Here is an 18630-nt window from a genome sequence, read left to right on the forward strand (position 1 = left end):
GAAAAACTGCTGCCGCAGAAGCTAACCCAAAAGGCATTCTGAGAAACTGAAATGCGCCCTCAGGTGTAATAAATGATGTGAGATGACGTGAGGTGGGGTGCAATTTTATCTGGTGGTATGCATTAGACAAATCAATAGTTGAAAAATATTTGGCATTCTTGACACTAGCTATCATTTCATTGATGCGTGGGAGGGGATGCCGGTCTATCCAAATATTTTTATTCAGATCTCTTAGATCTACACACATACGCAAATTTCCGTTGGGTTTGCGTGCCAAAACCACTGGACTAAGCCATTCGGATGCTTCTATAGGCTCTATTATGTTCTCCCTGCATAATCTGTCTAGTTCCAGCTTCAATTGTGGTCTTAAAATCAAGGGAACATTTCGAACTTTGTGAACTATTGGGATGGCATCCGATTTTAATATGATACGATGTTCAAATTTCTTTAAACAACCCAATTCTGTTTTAAATAACTCAGGAAATTTCACACCTCACTCTGTGATGTGGGAGTCACTAGTTAGTAAAACTTGGTTGGGGTGATTTGGATCAAGAATTATACCCAAACTTTTTTGTTCTTTCCACCCTAACAAAGCTCTACCTTTGTCAACTACATAAATTTTAGCATGAGTGTTTCTATCTTTGTATGATATGTTACCCACGAAATATCCTAAGACTGGGAGTTTGTTTCCACCATACCCTACCGGTTCCACATCTGACGGTAAAAGACTGTTCTTATTGATTGAAAACCACATATTCTTGTCAATAATTGTGAAGGGTGAACACGAATCTGCCCACATAGAAATTTCCACTTGATCGATTGATAAAACGCATTTAGGTGGTTGATATGTACCTGACACTTCATTGACTTCCAAATCCCAAATGACCATTACTTCGATATCACTGTCCCTATCACTCGAAGGTGAATCATAATTATAATTAACTGTATTTACTGAGTGTTTCCAAAATTCACAATCTCCCGTTTTACACATTTTCGAGAAATGACCTGTCTTATTGCACTTAAAACAAGTGACATTAATGGCTGGACATCGTGGGTATTTGGCGGTGTGAGTGTAGCTTCCACACCTGAAACAAAAACATTTAAGATTGGATGATTGCATTTTGCCTTTGTTGTGCTGAGTGTGAAAATCATTGTGTCTTACATATTCTGATTTTGATTTCGGTTTGTGAGAGTTATTATGATCCTTGGGCATTGTAGCTGTGGTCCTAGTTGTGCGGTTATCTAAAAGATTTACTTCGCTTTGGTTTTTAGGATTTTCCCCTTTTAATTCTTTTACATATCGTGAAGTATTTTCAATTTTTCTAGCTAGACTAATAGTTTTTTGTAAGGTAGGGTCATTTAGGTCTAGAAGTCTTTCTTGAACTTTTGGAATGTTTGTTCTATTTATAAATTGATCTCTGATAATCTCTTCATGTAAATCTTTGAACTTACAAGTTGCAGCTAACGTTCTTAACACAGCAACATACTGTTCTACTGTTTCACCTGTTAATTGTGCTCTCGAAAAGAATTTGTGTCTTTCGACAACAATACTCGTTTTTTTACCATAATTCTCTTCTAAAGCACAAAATGCCTCAACATACTCGTCAGTGACATATAAAGCTGTTTTGGAACTATCGAATACAGTTTCTTCATCCGTGGAATTTCCTCCATCATCTCCAAGTACTGCATTGTTGGTAGTTACATTAACGTTTACAGGGTTAGGTAAAGTTTTTAAAACTTTCCTACCTTCTACTCCTAGGTTGTGTTTTAGGAGAGCTAACTTACGTGAAGCTAAAAATGTTTCACCCCCGATAGCCTCAAGGTAAGTTTCAAAAGACTCTCGCCAATCTTCCCAAGCCATGGGAGGAAGACCTGGGTTTTGTAAAAATTTAGGTGGAGCAAGAACAGCATTGGTTTCCATGGTGAAATCTGTGAATATTAAAAATATTATCACACCACGGTGTTAAGTTATTTACACATTTGAAAACTGTTCATAAAAATTGACTACTGCACTTGGAAACATAAGGATGAAAGAGAAAAACAATATTGCTTGAAATAAGTCACTAAATGGTTCAACAAAACAAGTTAAAATAAATAATGTAGTCACCGTGGTCATTAATATTTCGATCTTGGAGTGTCACTGTAGAATAAAGCTATTATTTTCTCAAGAAACAAAATAAAATAAAATAATTAAAGTTGTCTCCGTTGTCTGAGTGATGTGAGCTTCCTTGGAAAACTTTAAGCAAGGTTTCAGACCTTCAAAACGCAACCATCGTTCAAACACGATAATTTACTTGCACTGAGAAAATGCTTGAAAACTTGAATCAGACTCTCTCCACTAGATGGCACTGTTGCTACGCAACGAACAACGCTACAAGCAATGACGTAAAACGTTTCACGCACAGCTGCGCAACGAAGCACTCATCACAAAAGCTTTGTCCTGGAATGGTGGCTACGTGACGGTGACGTTCCTGTCCTCGTTCGGTGTTTATTTTCGGATACTGAGCGTAGAGCACCACAACGGCTTTTCCAAGGTAAAAATCCCACTTTAGCTTAAATGAAAGTTCAAAAACCTTGGCAATTTAAGTTAACGCTCATATTTCAAGCTTCCCGATTCACTCGGGTTACTGTTAAATGGACATTCACGAGATCTCCGATGGGGCCATGTGAGTTCTCAATAACAAAACAGGTATGGGTAATGAGGCTCGATGCGTGCCCCCGATTAAATATGTAAAAACATACCACGTACCTCTCGAAATACAAATTAGCAAGTGAAGTCACGCTGCACGGCAAGTCCGATCGTCGCCACTTTTATAACTGCTCCAGTACCAGATGAAAGTGACAAGTCAGGAGAGTCCCGTGGTTCTTGGTTTTATTGAAATAGATTGAGTTACATCATACGCCCCATCGGTTTACACCATCTCGCTGTCCACTCCCCGCTGCAACTGCCTTCCTTGACTCCCCCGCATTCTACATTCCTAACAAGAATCCCCACGAGCTCCCAAGTACGTAGCTGGTCAACTTCACGGACATAACACGTAAAGCCTAAATACAACACGTAGGAGGAGTGGGAAGTCAGGTGGAAAATATGTTTCTGAGCTTGAGGCAAGATATTCTTATGAAATTTGAGATATCCGAGACAAACCAGAAAGGGATCCACGACATCACATTATCCACTGCTTGAAGTCAGAAATACCTAAGGGGGAGGGAGGGCATGAGAAAAAACATGGCAATCACGTGCCACTGGAGGCGTTCTTGGCGGTTGAATTAGCCACTAAAATCTTCTTTATAGCCCTTATATGCAATTTCCGTTTCATATCAAAAATAATATGTTTTGGACCATAAAAAGAAGCCCGGAATGACTATGTACTGCTCCAGTTCTATGTGAATGTGTGTGGAAAGATGTGATTTTAAATCATTTTCGTGCAGATTGGAGACATGTTGAGAATCTGATATACGATGACTAGTGAAGTATTTTATAAACCCAATTTTTTATGAATCACAATTATTCCAGTCCGTCCTACTTTCTTCCCCTTTCAAAAGAATCCGAGCTGTTGTCTTTGGACAACACTTGTATTTTCTTGTTCCATTCCAGGGTGAAAATGTGTCTAGGAAGTAGGCTGTCTATGGTTACCACAACCTAACATAAGAATTTACTTTATCATGCAAATACTGCTGGGTGGCTCTGCACTGTCTGGGTTTCGGTCTTCTCCCTTTTAATAAGACGTGAAAGGGTAGGATGGACAGAATTAGCTCTTTCTGGAGATAAACTTCCTTGGGGAGCAAATAAAGGAGGGAGGATTAGTCCACCACTGTGGAGAGAGGAAGGAATATAAAAGACAATGGTTTTCTGAATTCACGTCTCAGGTTAGGACATGTTTTTGCACTGCAAAGTAGAAGGAACAACTTTGGAAAGCCCAGGTAAAGAAAGGATGAAAACTTGGACCTCAGGCACTGCTGGTATTATTTTCTAGTAATCTCTGAAACCAGTGACAGGAACTGGTTTGAAGCACATGATTGCAGGAGTGCTAATAATTTCCTGAATAATGTTTTTGAAGCCTACCTGATGGTTTGCCCCTCTGCCACCACAATGTCATGAATTTTAGTTTAACTTCACAATGCTACAAAACGTAGCTACCTGAAGACACAGGGCCTGATTCACAAAGGTAACTTACACTCCTTAGTAAATATACACATTCGAGTAATTTTACTACTTTTGATATTCACAAACTCAAGGCCTGTTTCACGAAGGTAAGTTTACACTTTTGTATAAGTTTGCTACTTCTTGGTATCACAAACTAAATGCAGTTTTATGACTCTGCTCTCCCTACACTCATGTGTGCGGAGTTCTCTGCACCCGGAGACTCCGCAATCGTGGCTGAGAACTCAGCATAAATAAGTATAGGGAGTGTGGAGTTGCTTGTGAATACCAGAAAGTAGTAAACATACATAAAGTGCATGTTTACTTTCCTGAAGCTGGGCCTCCGAGTGTAAACTTACTACAAAAGTGTAAGTAGCATGTCTCACCCCACAGTTTAAAGCCCTTGGCTTACTCTTGTGTGGGTGGGTGATGTTCCTTCCTAAACCCATCCCTGATCCCCACTAAACTTTAATCCCATCCTCTTTAGGTGAATGTCCCACCCACTCTACATTGCCTCTTCCACATTGACTGCTAAAACACATACGTACATGAGCAGAAACTACATTTTGTTGCCTGTTTCGTTTTATGTTCTGTAATGCTACAAAACATGCTACAAAGTAAGCTTTGTGAATCAGACCCAGAGATTGGTACCTTCTGGAGGACTATCAACATGTGGTAAAATCTGAATTTGCTTGTGTGAAGCTTAACCAAGCAGACCTCAAATATGTGACAATAACTCTAAACTTGTGGTCATAATCAACAAAGGAATTTCTGTGCACTATAAAGAAAATGCAAATAAAAACCACATACAAATACTTGGCCCTGTATCCATCCCCAACGTTGATTACAATGGGTTTGGTACTGCCTTTGCCAACACTTGCTGGGCTCAAGCTACCATCAGGTGAAAGCTAAGAGGTCATAATCTGGCATGATAATACCTTTCTGGTTCAATGACAGTCCTTGTGTATTCTTTACTTACTGATTTCCTTAAGGTTTATACTTTGTGGCTATTTAAACCGACAGCCCATGCCTTTTAACATTACATGATATTTATTTCTTAAACACTGTAAAGGTGCTCATCTACATGACATCTAAGGTTGTAATAACACTGATCTGGATAAATATTTTTAATTTTTCATCAAATTTAGCTCAGCATACAAAAATCACAATGTAAGGTCTTACAGCATAACAGAGCACTATAAACCTCAATGAATGAAGCATATGTTCAACAAGTCTAATTTATCAGATTTTTCGGGCATCATCATTATGAAATCTCAGTAACGAGCCTGTTAGTTCCATTCTCAGAGTTTAGATACCAGGGATGAGAAGTGGGACACTGAAGGTCCCCATAGAAAAGAGGAAATACCATGGAATTCTGCTCTTGATTGGGCCAGTAATTCCTCATTTCGCCCTGTAGTTCACTCGTAAATTGCACTCCAGCAGGTGGAATCTCCACGTGAAACATCACAGAACTGTGAAGTTTCCACGGATCTTATTATCCTGATTGGAACTCCAACTCCTGTTACCAGCTACATTAGAAATAGAAGGATATTTAAGAGCCTTTGAACCATAAAACATACTTTGATCCATATAACATTTAGGGCCAGATGTGCAACCGTTTTTTGCGTTTGCAAAAAAGGTCTGCTCTGTGTACAAACCCTATTTTGCGAGTCGGTAACCTATTACCGACTCGCAAAATAATGTTTGCGACTCGCTATTAGGAAGGGGCGTGCCAAGGGCGTCCCTTTCTAATAGCGAGTTGCACTTCAATGTACGATTGTTTTGCGGCCGCAATTGCGGCAGCAAAACACTCACCGTTTACCACCCATTCCAAAAAGTTGTTAAGCCCCTTTGTGACTGGCAGCGAATATATTTTTTAAGAGCAGGCAGTAGTCCCAGGGACCACTGTCTACTCATATAAAATCAAAGAGAAATGGAACATTTCTCTTTTTTAAATGCATCCCGTTTTCGTTTAAGGAAAACGGGCTGCATTAAAAAAAAAACTGCTTTATTTAAACAGCAGTCACAGACATGGAGGTCTGCTGACCCCGGCAGGCCACCATCCCTGGGAGTGCTAGCCATTGCCAATGGGGTCACACATTGCATCGGCCTCATGAGGCAGGCAATTTGTGACCTTATTAAGAATCTCAAACAGTGTCTGAGACACTGTTGTTAATTCCATTTTGCGAGTCGCAAATTGCAAGTCGCAAAACGTCGCAATTTGTGTAATGTATATTGGTAGTGACCATGTGCATTTAATCCCAACACAGACACCTCCAGTTATCAATTCAATTTAAAGCTTTTAATGGCAGTTTGGCAATATTCTACTCTTTTTGAGCCAATTATCGCTATTAACAATGGCTCATCCAGAATGTATATAGCTCTAACGAATAAGCCAACAAGGTATGCCAACATATGCATCTGTTCATTTGGATATAATTTCTGTTGTTAATTAACGGATTTAAACCTTAAAATACACTTATAATTATAAACGAATGTTGTCCATGTTCAAGGCCAAATGAATTAGGCGATTGTGCAGGTGTGGCGATTTTTGCATACTTATAGATTTGCTGTATTTAAAAATGTCTAAATAATGAAGTTATACTATTTCAAATGTGCTGCTTTATGGTGCATAATTTGCCTTTTCTTGCAGCATAATTTACTCAACCCTGCTGCATAATTTGGCCCTCTCCTGCCGCATAATTCCAGTGGCCCTGTCCATGTTCCTGTAAAGTCTGGAAGGACAGGATAAGATCTGAAAGAATGGTCTATTTCAATTAGTACATTACTAGTGTTGCTTACACAAACGTTAATTATACGAAATATTAATTAAGGAATCAACACTCTAGGAAGGGGGAAGAGATGGGTCTGGGGTGAGAGGTCCATGCTGGTGTATTTTGCGTGTTTGGGACGTCAGGTGAAAAAAACACAATAGATATTTTTTTTAAACCACTGTGACTGACCTCGTTCTTCAGGTTCCGGGCTAGGAAGTGTTCGGCCACGTGGGCGGGGAGTACGTTTTCCAGCAGCACTCGGTTGAGGTTCTCCATGGTCTCAATTTCCTCGCGTTCTTTTTTGAATTTGTTCTTCCATAGGAAGTCTAACCTACAGTAATATTCATTCTGTTACAAGAGGACACAGAGGTAAAGAAACAATAGGCAATGTGTCCTGAGAGTGTCCAGGTTTAAGAGACAACATATAGCAAGCATACATTTCACTCCCTCATTCAGCTTTGTAACTGTGATATGATAAAAAGAACTGCTGAGGAATGACGCTTCTGAGACTAGGAAATGTGCAACACGGGCTACACAATTGAAAATTTAAGCTAAAACATTACTGATTCCTAGATCTGGTTCAGGGCAGTAGAATATAACAATATATGAATATTCCTCTTTAGCTAAGTCGGTTCTCTACTCTTGCAGAGGTAGTCTTATTAATTTTATTGGAGTCTCCAAATCCCAGAAGTACTACATGAAATAAAAGAAAGTTGTACCTCAGTTGCAAAATTAGCACCAGGTGAAAATTCTGCATGAATAAATGATGGAGAAGTGTATATTTGTGCAGGATTTGTTTTGCTCTTTTATTGGAAAATATTATTTCCTTAGAGGAGATTCTTTCCACTACACTCCCATAACTTGCTTCACTTTGCAAACCTGTAGGGGTAGGTTCTTATGCATCTGTAGGGCAGAAGATTACCTGTGCAATATGTGTGAATACTCACATTACTGGCTATTATTTGATTTCACTGGACTAAACCAAATGCATATATTCCTATCCATGCTCCCTAGTTATTTATTTACTTGATTATTTATTATGGGTTTTATATAGAACATACCGGACCCAGGAGGGTTAAAATGCTTCGCAGGAGGTAAACAAAATACTCACTGGAAAACCAAACTGATGGTACACCAGGGTAAACAGTGCTAGTCAGCAACAGATTGGCAGATAATTATGCAGTTTATGGAGATACAATTTCAAAGATATTTACTATTTGCTGTGAACAAGACTGAGTATCAGAAGCAACACACAGACTGAAAATAAACAACCTGTTCATGGAATGAGCTAGTCTACGCTCTATTTAGATAGAAAAGGCTACAATTGACAGGCATCAAATTACCCTTGAAGATAATACTGGGCGTGCAATGTTCCTAAGTACCGACTTCAAAATATCTCCTCAGCACAATCTCTTTATCCAAATAGTGTGGCCGCAAAAACACCGTGGTCACAAATTCCAAAGGTAGGGCCTCTTTTTTTTGCTTTTCTTATAATAATATTGATAGTTAAAATATCATTAACTACGTTTTTTTACAGTTTTGTTTATTGTATTGTACTACATTTTATTTTATTGTTTGTTATTGAGAAATTGTGTTTTGTTCACAAAGTGTGCAATTAAGGTATCCTAAACATTTGTTATATGTTCTTTGCTGGCGCACCGCTCATATTTTGTGCTGTATGATACCCCAAGAGGTAAAAGGCTCTACAGTTGGAGGCACTTAAAAAGTTTCCTATAAAATAAGTTCCATGCATTTAGTGCAAAAATGAAGAAGGACAACAGTCCTTGTGGATCTTGGAGCTGAGCAGCTTCTCTGGTCCCTTTTGCTGGCCATTGAGAGGTGGTTGATCTGAGCGGAAAATGTGGACTTCTCCAAATCAGCACTGTAGCAGCACAGATCCTTTCATCCACAAACCACACCCAAGGCACACAGCCTACAATGTGTGAAGAATAATGGATTCTTTACATTTAGGTGCATATTCCTACAAAGCATGTTCTTTAATCGTTCCCCTAATGATGACAATGGTAAATTTGTGATTAATTTCAGGAACTAGGAAGTCCTGCAACATTTTCTAAGTCTGGAAGCGTCAACCCTCTGTTCTCTAGTTTGGCACACAGCATTGGTCGAGCCACATGAGATGACTTTCCCATATTAATCAAATTACAAAGCTCAAAATCAAATTTAAGAAAACAACACTTTATTAGTATGGCGCAGCAAGGTACAAATATTCATGTTAGTTAATGTGTCTGTTCCATCTGGGTGAGGGAGAAGGATTGACAGTTAAAAAAACAATTATTTTATCTTAGGCAGAAGTTGATGGCAGTTGTGCCTATAAAGAACATGTGTTTTACTGGATGCCCATATTTGTAAATTCCTGATGGGCTGGCCCAGATTTTGACTTTTACAATGCTTTGGGAGGTGACCAACATTTGTAATACATAAAGTATCCTACATTTGATTTTTCATCTGCTGGCAGTGAGACAACGCTCCTCCGCTATTGTGCAGGAGCCACGCCTGAGCTTTATGCATGAGGCTGAGGCCGGTCTAACGGAACGTTTTTTGGTAATAGTTCTGTAATTAGAGTTAATGATCTCTGTGATCGACACACAAAACGGTGATCACATTTCCCGGCAAAAGGTACAGAGCACAGTTTCTCCCAGTAAAATTCCATTAATCGTTGGACAAAGATTGGAGCAGGGTAGGAGTAAACAGTTAATACACTTCTTTGGGATGACATATTTCTCAGCAGATTTGACAGAGGGCAAAAGTGATATTGCCTCAAAACTCGGACCTGAATGACAAAGGCCTGATTATGAGTTTGGTGGTGTGGCAGCAGGCCGCCACATCAGCGCTCCACTGCCACACCGCCAAACATGTACTGAGACTGCCTGCCAGATTCTGACTGGAATCTAGGTCGGGTGGTCCTGCTTTGGCGGCCCCAGGGAGGTGCCTAGCTAAGACTCATATGTGAGCCTTAGCAAGGCATCGCGTTGGGACCTTCAAAGCACGTTTCTGCATGGCATGGACTGAGAAGTCCATGCCGTGCGGGAACTGGGGGTGTATGCTGACAGGAGAGCACAGCTCCTGGTTCCTCAACCTCGGCTATAGTGCCTTGAGAAATGATCATATGTACTTGCTTCTGCACCCCACAAGATTTAACCGTCCAAGCCATCTTGAGGTTTTTCAACCTTAAAAACCATTTGACTCATCACCTCACGATTCACTAATTTCTTTTCTATTCTTTTCTTAAAACAGCAACTGGTCATTTTGCTCTTCAGGTCAACTGCTATTTCCTGTTCACTCTTAACTGGTTTATCTTATCATTGTACGACACTGGATTATTGGGTGAGGGGAGTGCAAGCCCCACTCAGGCAACAACCACAATCCTTGTCAGGATGAACCGCAGCAGTCATTAAATCACCCTGCGCTTAACTCTCTAGTAACTTGGCACAAAAGCAGTCAGGCTTAATTTAGAGGCAATGTGTAAAGTATTTGTGCAGAACAATATCAAGTAATGAGGTGAAAACACAAGACATGAAAAATCCCAAACCAATTTAGGAAAATAGAGTAATTTTAATAAAATAATTTGATACAAAAGCAAAAAAACCCAATCAGTAAAACAAGATATATTGAATCCCAAAGTTTATTTTAGTACAAATGCAGAAAGCACAACTCACAGTTATATGGTCGCTTTATACTGGGAACAAAAATTACACAGGCAGGCCAACTACAATGGAGCATGGGTCGTATGCAAGGACCAGGACAGTCCCACTGACGAGTTATCGTCTCAAGCCCGGCATGAAAAGCTCTGTTTGCACTGGAGGAGGACACGAGGAAGAGGCTTTTAGAACAAAGAGAAGGTCAAGCAATACAAAGGGTTGTTGCTCTAGCGCAAGGAGACAGTCATTGCTGAAGCTTCACGTTGGTGGATCATCACGGATGGTCACTGTCAGCACAAAGTGAAAGTCTAGAATTGCCGGTCATTGTGGATGGTGGCTGTCAGCGCGAAGAGCAGGTCTCACTGGAACTTTGTGTTGGTGGTTGTCATGGGCGGCAGCGTCTTCATGCAAACAGGCCCATTTATGGTCACGAGGAGCCCAAACATCAGGATTTTCACCTTTTTAAGGTGGAGGAGCTCTTACTGATGACAACCATATGTCCAGGACCTTGGGGCACTTCTTAGGGATCAGGAATCATTGCAGCAGAGACCAGCAGTAGGGTCCAGGTAGGTCTAGTTGCAGCCGGTTAGCTGGGCAGTTGCTGGGAGGCCTCTGGAAGCTTGTTGTAACCCTATAGCTCACCCATGATGTCAGCCAACTAACCCTTTTAGTCACTCTAGGTATCCTGGGATCAAGGCAAGCAGGTCCAATTTTCCTTCTTCCGATAACAAGACAGTCCTTCAAGCAGCAAGGCATTCCTTATTACAGCAGGGCATTCCTTCTGAATCCTCCACAGGTCAAGAGTGTTCTGATGGGAGGTTCTGAAGGTCCCAATTATGTACCTTGTGCCAGCCTTTGTGTGGAGGAATTCCCTAACCAAACCCCAAGACTGATTCTGGTCAGTTCTTCGTCTTTCCCTGGTAATGATTAGGGTGACAAAAGCAAGGGAAGTCCTGGTGTCAGGTTCCTTTGTGTGTGCTGTGGGAAAAGTCCCTTGAAATGTAATCAGGGCAGGGTGCAGCTCCTCTCCGGCCATCCTGCCAGGAAGACCCTCTCCAAGCTACACCCAGGTCCCATTATTCGCTGTCTGGGCTCTATACACATTCTTGTTGTGGGCACTTTTAGCAGCCCTAAAAGTCTTTATGTCCGGCCTCAGGGATGGTTTAGGCCTGGCAATTGGTTCATTTTGCCAGGTCAAAATGGCAATTTAAAAACTGTGCACACAGGTTGCAGTGGCAGACTTGCAGACATGTTTTACAAGACTACTTTAGTGTATGGCGCAATGAGTACTGCAGCCCACTTGTAGCATTTAATTTATGGGTCCTGGGTAAATGTGGGACTATATACTAGAGACTTACAAGTAAATTAAATGTACCAATCAGGTATAGGCCAATTGTGCCATGTTTTAGGAAGAGAACAGACACACTTTAGTACTGGGTAGCAATGGTTAAGTGCACAGAGACCTAAAGTCAACAGAAAGTAGTTCAGCAGGAGGGTGAATGTGTAATGTTTGGGGGACTACCACCCAAGGGAGTTAGGCCTAACACTGACGGAGTGTCATAGGATCTCAGCTTCTATTTTTGAAGACAATGATGTTAAGACCAATCTTATCTCTGCTTCAAATACATCCTACATGACAACCGGAGAGGCAGGACAGACATAGGTCTCAAAAAGGTCGACCATCATGTGGTTATACAATTTTTGCTGACAGGATACGTAGTGCGATATCAACTGAGCAAGCTTCGCCTTCAATTTAGCCTCTGAGTAGCCAGTGATTCTGCGTATGTGTGTACCTGTGCACTGTCTTATGCACCTTGCAGTTTTTTCTCAGTTGTAGTTCATTTGGTACTGGACGCCTTCATGCTGGTGCACTGGAGCTCATGTATGGTGTTAGGGACAAGGGATGCCCTTCAGTACTATCTTCATCAACGATAAAGGTAATGTGGGCATGGAATTTTATTTTACTCGTTTTGAGTGCTTTCTGATTACTTTCCTTTCCAGATTATTAGCTGTTTGCTATCAATTAAAACAAGAGCAGCTCCTAGTGAGATATCGGCTACTAGTGAGATATCGGCTCCTAGTGAGATATCCCGCTCAGGCCCTAATTGGGTTTTTAATTAGCTTCACTATTAAACAAGACTGCAAGCTCTTCTTATGGAACTGACTAGGTATAGGTTATTGCTACCTCTTTGTAAAGTGAAACAAGCACAGATGTGTAAAACATTAACAGAAAAGGTAGCATATCCCTCCAGAGGGAAAACACTGTAACATTGGAAAACGCTATAAAAAATAAAACAGAAACAACAGTAAACAGACTTCTCTGGATCTTCATCATTGAAAGTGCCAAAGGAGAAATCTCTAATGATTTATGAGTGAAGCCACTATAGACAACAGGGCAACTTTATGGCAAAACTAACTCAAATATGTGCCAAAGGTAGACTCACAACCAAACTGAACATGTTATAATTGTCTGCAATGGGCAGTAACGTTGAGGTTCTACCTCATCACAACATTTTCCAGTGAGAATAGTTATGCTATTGTAACGTTTTTAAACAAAGCTTTTTTTAAATATAGCACGTTGATCTTATATTATATTAGTACATTGAAAAATATAGTGGGCAATTCCTCTCTAATAGGGCAATTATATTTACAGTGAAGCTATTCCATTCTTAGAGGGAATGCCTTTGTAACACTCCTGGTATACTCATACATCCTGCAATTAGTTCTTAATAATTGCACAGTCAGACAACTAGATTTCCTTTCAAGAAGTGCTTCAAGATAGAGGATCCCAAGTTTGTGACTGATTAACAGGAACTGTCTGACCCATCATTTAAAGGAATGGGGGTGATCAGGGGGGACTAGAAAGCACGGCTGAAATATGGACGACACTTTGTGAGGCTCTGCAGGCAGGACAGTAAATCCGCAAATTTTCCGGCAAATGTAGCAGGCATCAGCAAAGTGCAGCATGTGAGGATCATATGGAAGCTGCTGGGAGCCTGGTTAGCGTTGGCCCGAGACAATAAGTGCCAGAGAGAGACCTGCAGGATGAAATGGAGCTGACGGTATGCTCTGCGGCCATAGTGCGGAGATGCAGAGTGGCCCGGGATGCGGCTCACTGAGTAGCAAGTTCGCTGGGAGAAATGAAGACCGGGGGCTGCAGACTCTAGGAGCCGGGACGGATATGTCCCCCCCTGGAGGTGAGTGGTGCTGTAGACAGTTCGCCACACGGCTGAAAGGGTGCGCCTTGTGACGCAATGAGGAAGATACCAAGCCATAGCAGGGACCTAGGTGCCACGGGCCTTCCTGTGGAGGTCTGTCTGGGCTGACCCAGGGCTGCTGAGGGCCAGAGATGGAGGTAGGAATACCTCCGGCCGCAGCTGCAAAAACATGAATGTTGAGAGAACACAGGAGTGCTGGTGCCGCAGCACACCTGGGAGGCGGATGGCTGAAGAGTAGAGAGTCAGGCAGCAGACTGCACTCGAGCCTGATGGAGCTGGGCCTCAAGGGCAGTGACGTGGCCTTGAGACAGGAGTGCTTCAAACGGTTGAACAAACCAGCCAGTGCTGCATGATGACATTCCCAAGATATCAGGGAAAGAAATAGGAGGAGGTGTCCGATGGAGTGAGACCAGGCGGGGAGCGAGTTCTCCGCTGCTAGGAGGCCCCAAGAAAGGACATGGTAGGTTTGATGCGTCTGGAGGCTACAGAGTCATTAGAACAGGGGAGAAGACGGCCCTGAAGGATACCGGGTGGCACAGTCGTGACTGAAGGTGCTCTTGCTAACCCCCACTGAGATATTAGTGTTGACTCAAAGTGGAAGTACTCCAGTGCTAGAACTGTACATGAGCGCATTGACCAGGAGTGCACCTACCCCCCAGTATGTGTCTGAAGAAAATGCCAGCATAAGTGTGGGCAACTCGTGTTGTCCACGACTTGGGACATGGTTCCTAACAGCATTGTCCGCCAGCAGACCATGAACTAGCGGAGAATTATCACTGTCTAGGTGGTACGTCTTCTTAGCAGGGCAGACAGCAGATTTAACTCAGGGGGGGTGCCCCCAAACCTGGCGCTGCTGGGTGATGGGGAGTGCGGCCCCCATAGGAGGGCAGGAGGACGCCATCACAAAGGGGAAGTTGGACACTCAGCAGTCCAAGCTGGTCTTCGAACAACGAAAGCCACCCAGAGGCACAGCACCCGTGGAAGAAGGTCAGCAAGAGGCAGAAATGGGGGGGCGCGTTCTCCCAAGAATCGGACATTCGAGAGATGTTTAGAGATCTCAAGCGATCCCTCACGGCCATTGATAATAAAATAGACTCCCTAACAGACAGAATGAACCATCTAAAAGAGAAGGTGACTACTCGTAATGAATGCATTGGATCAATTGAACAACGTACTTCTACACAGGAAGACGAGTATTGCATGACAAGAGAGAAACTGCTTAGTATGGAAAAAGTCCTGGAGGTGACTGGCAACAAAAATGAGGACTTGGAAGCCAAGTACCGGCGCAACAACCTGAGGATAGTGGGGGTTTTGGAATCCATCGCAATGGCCCGAGTCGAAGACTATGTAGAAGAAATGCTGAGAGCTCTATTTGGAGACTCATTGTCTCTCATGTGTATAGTGGAGAGAGCGCATAGGTCACTGGGACCGAGACCTCCACCGGGGATGCCTGCCAGACCAATAATTGCCAGCCTATGCCCGGTGAAGCTGAGTCCTCAATTGGAGAAGGACTCAGAGGAATGCAGCCATATCCGTGATAATGATTGAAAGAGAAGAGCTCTGTGGCTCAGAGTATTGGAGCTTTGGCCTGCCTGTACATGGTGCCAATTGCAAAACTGCAACGTAAATACCCACTTTCTTAATTTTTCTATTATTTGACTGATTGTTGATATTTGCCTTATTGGCAGTTGGGTGTATTATCTCAACTGCTTACACATTGTCCAGCAACCCAGCTACCTCAGCTGAGTTACTGGTTCCCCTTAGTGATGATTCCTACTCTCTGTTTGCTTAAACGCCATAGATCGTGATGTTGGGGTTGCAAGGCTGGGAGGCAGGTGTGGGGTGGGTCTTATTTCGAGTACCATGCCTGTTAAAATGTATTCCTGATGTCCCTTCTCTTCTTCTCACCCCGTACCGCAGGCCTCCTCTTCCTTTGGTACCCCTCAGGGAGGGTCCTCGAGTGCAAGGATGAGTTCGATGCTGAGTAAATGGATGAATGATGAATGGAGAAGACCCAACTAAAACTAATCACATGGAATATCAGGGCCACGAATGATAGGCGCAAAGCAAGATTAGTTGCTGCACACCTGAATCGCCATGGGGCAGACATTTGTTTTTTGCAGGAACTGCACTTGACAGGACATAACTGTGCACATTTGCACGTGGGGTGGATTGGCGAAAAGCATGTGGCATGCTACTCTAATTACGCTTGGGGGAGGCCATACTAATTAGAAAGGGGTTGCCTTGGCACACGTGTATGGCTTTATGTGACACACAATGGAGGCATGTGATGTTGGCGAGCATGCTGGAGGTACACCCAATCAGGCTGATCTCAATTTATGGCCCTAATGTGGATGACCTGGAATTTTTTGCAGAAATCTGGAGGCTAGTTGGCACTCTTAGACCGGGTGCAATCCTGTGTTGGGGGGGTGACTACAATGTAGTGTTAGATACTGAAAAAGACAGGTCGAGTGACACCCGGTGCCCTCGTCAAAGTGCGCCGGCACAACTTCATACTATTATGGCAGACAATGATTTGGTAGACATCTGGCGGTGCAGAAATGCAGTCAGCGAGGAGGGCACTTGTGTTTTCCCTGCTGGTCTATCCTGGTCAAGAATTGATTATTGGCTCGCCTTCCAAGACGCGCCGGCTTGGGTCACTGCTGCTGCACACTTGCTTAGAACTCTATCTGATCACTCTCCGATGCCCTCTGAACTGTCCATGCCGGAGTACCCAAGTAGGGCGTTCAGCTGGCTGCTCCCCTCGGGTGCCTTGCGGAACCAGGCGTTTCGGGAAACCATCAGGGCTGCAATTATAGAATATTTTGCATCTAATGAAGGGTCGGTCGAGTCCCCTTTGATTCTCCGGGAAGCGCTCAAGACTGTTATATGTGAGGAACGTATTGCTAAGCAGGTGGGGGTTCTGTGCTTGCTGCAAGGAGATCTCAAGAGCATTGAGGAGGAGATACAATTATTAGAGCGAGAAGTCTTTGCCACTAACAATGCTGAGATACTGAGCTGCATCAAAGACAAGATTGGAGACTTCGGAGAGGCAGCCTTGTGTGAAACTCATTATCTTGGCAGAGAGACTAGCGCTAGGAGATATGGAGAGGGAGAACATGCGGGCAAGACACCGGTGGGCCTCATCAAGAAGGCCAGGGTGAATGATTATATCTCGGAACTACGCACTTCCGAAAATGAGCCGGCGGTGGGTCAGGCAGCTCTCCAGACAGAAATGGTCTCCCCCTGAACTTGAAGAGGTTTTTGATTCCATACAGCTGCAGTGGCTTGGATATGGGCACCAAAGCTACCTAGACAAGCCGTTCACAAAAGAGGAGGTGGTTAGGATTATTCAAGCTTTGCCGGGAGATAAGGCCCCAGGCCTAGACGGCCTATTGGCAGCATTTTACAAAGAATATGCATCATTATTAGCCCTGCACCTCATAAATATGTATCAGGAATCGCTGGAAAGAGTGGTGCTTCCTCCGTCACTTCGGGAAAATTTTTCAAGCTTACAGCAGTGTACAATAATGCCCAGAAAGGCTTTAAATTTGTTTTATTTTTGGAATCTTCATTGTAGGTTGTTGTTGTTGGCCTGGAAATGCTGGATATCATTCTTGCTTGCTTGGCTGCCAAGGTAGTTCACACTTGCGTTTCCAAAATGCACTCACTGACCTTTACCGTTAGTTTGACTTTCTTCAGTGAGTGAATGAATGATAACACTTATCAAATGGTCCAGACTGGTAGATAGTCTGTAGAAACAAAGACTGTATCATCATTGGCCGAGCAAAGGCAATTTAGAGGAGATAGTTTTTTTTAGAATTAATCTGTTGTGAGAAGTGAAAGCTGCCATTAAGCCTGGGGAAATGAATACTAACATTTTGGCTGCATGCGAGGAATAAATGTGCTTTCTTCAGTAAAAATATGGAATGGTCAATAGCTCAGCATTCAGTAGAGAAAATAAGTGTGTACCTAGAACATGTAAAGTGTAATTGAAGTATTGGGATGATAATGAATGTAGACATGTGAATGTGCTGAAAATTGATCAGTCACTTTTAGTCCAAACATTGGGGTTGAAAAGACACTCTACAAGGGCCGTGGCTTGGACTGCAGAGCCGATGGCTGCATGATCCCGTCTCTCTGACTGACCCAGAAAATGTAGGGCATTCATTAATAGTGTGGTGGTCGCTGGGGGCACGGAGCGCCCTAATGCACAACTAGGTTATCTCTTACTGCGTGTGGCCTGCCCATGTTCAATCGTGACTTCAGTCTGCTCTGCATTGCTCCGGTGGCCACTGCAAGTTAATGGCACCCAGGACAGTCTCCAGCTTTTGGTAACAGTAATCAACCACCAGTCAGCCAGCATTTCCTGAGGGTCTTTTTGCCAAATGTTTGGTTGTATAACACTGGTTGCCATTTAGTTACTTCAACATATCAAAACTGGAGCCTCCTAGTTTACATGTCCTTGTTGCCAGATCCAAAAATAGAAGGACGCCTTTGCTCTCATGACTCTGTACACGCTGTGTAGGGTCGGTTATCCCCGGTGCAATGTAGGCTGTGCAGACATCCACACCATTATTCACAGTAAAGTCATAAACCAAACATCCAATGGGTAAGCCATCTGCTGGAGGTAATTCATATTATTATTGAGAGTCACTTCACTGCGGGCAGTATAATCAAGGCCTGTATTAACATCCTCTTCACTCAGGGCCAACCAAGTGCGCCTACAGTTGTTTTCATTCTTTGTATCACACCAACAGTTAGCTCCTGCCACCAGGGCTACTACTAACATTACCAATGTCATAAGAGGGTCACCCTAACCTACCAAGATCTTCACT

The 18630-nt window shown here is 42.9% G+C and overlaps 1 protein-coding gene across 1 annotated transcript in view; it reads right to left on the bottom strand.

Annotated features, from left to right (window-relative positions):
- ADCY2 (adenylate cyclase 2) overlaps positions 1 to 18630 on the bottom strand; it is a 3557286-nt gene that overhangs the window by 159596 nt on the left and 3379060 nt on the right. Inside the window, exon 20 of the mRNA XM_085606100.1 lies at positions 7105 to 7263. Coding sequence (XP_085462226.1) covers positions 7105 to 7263 — 159 coding nt within the window. The remainder of the gene's footprint in view (positions 1 to 7104; positions 7264 to 18630) is intronic.

The sequence above is a fragment of the Triturus cristatus genome, chromosome 5_1 (genome assembly GCF_964204655.1).
Source record: "Triturus cristatus chromosome 5_1, aTriCri1.1, whole genome shotgun sequence".
NCBI classification, from domain to species: domain Eukaryota; kingdom Metazoa; phylum Chordata; class Amphibia; order Caudata; family Salamandridae; genus Triturus; species Triturus cristatus.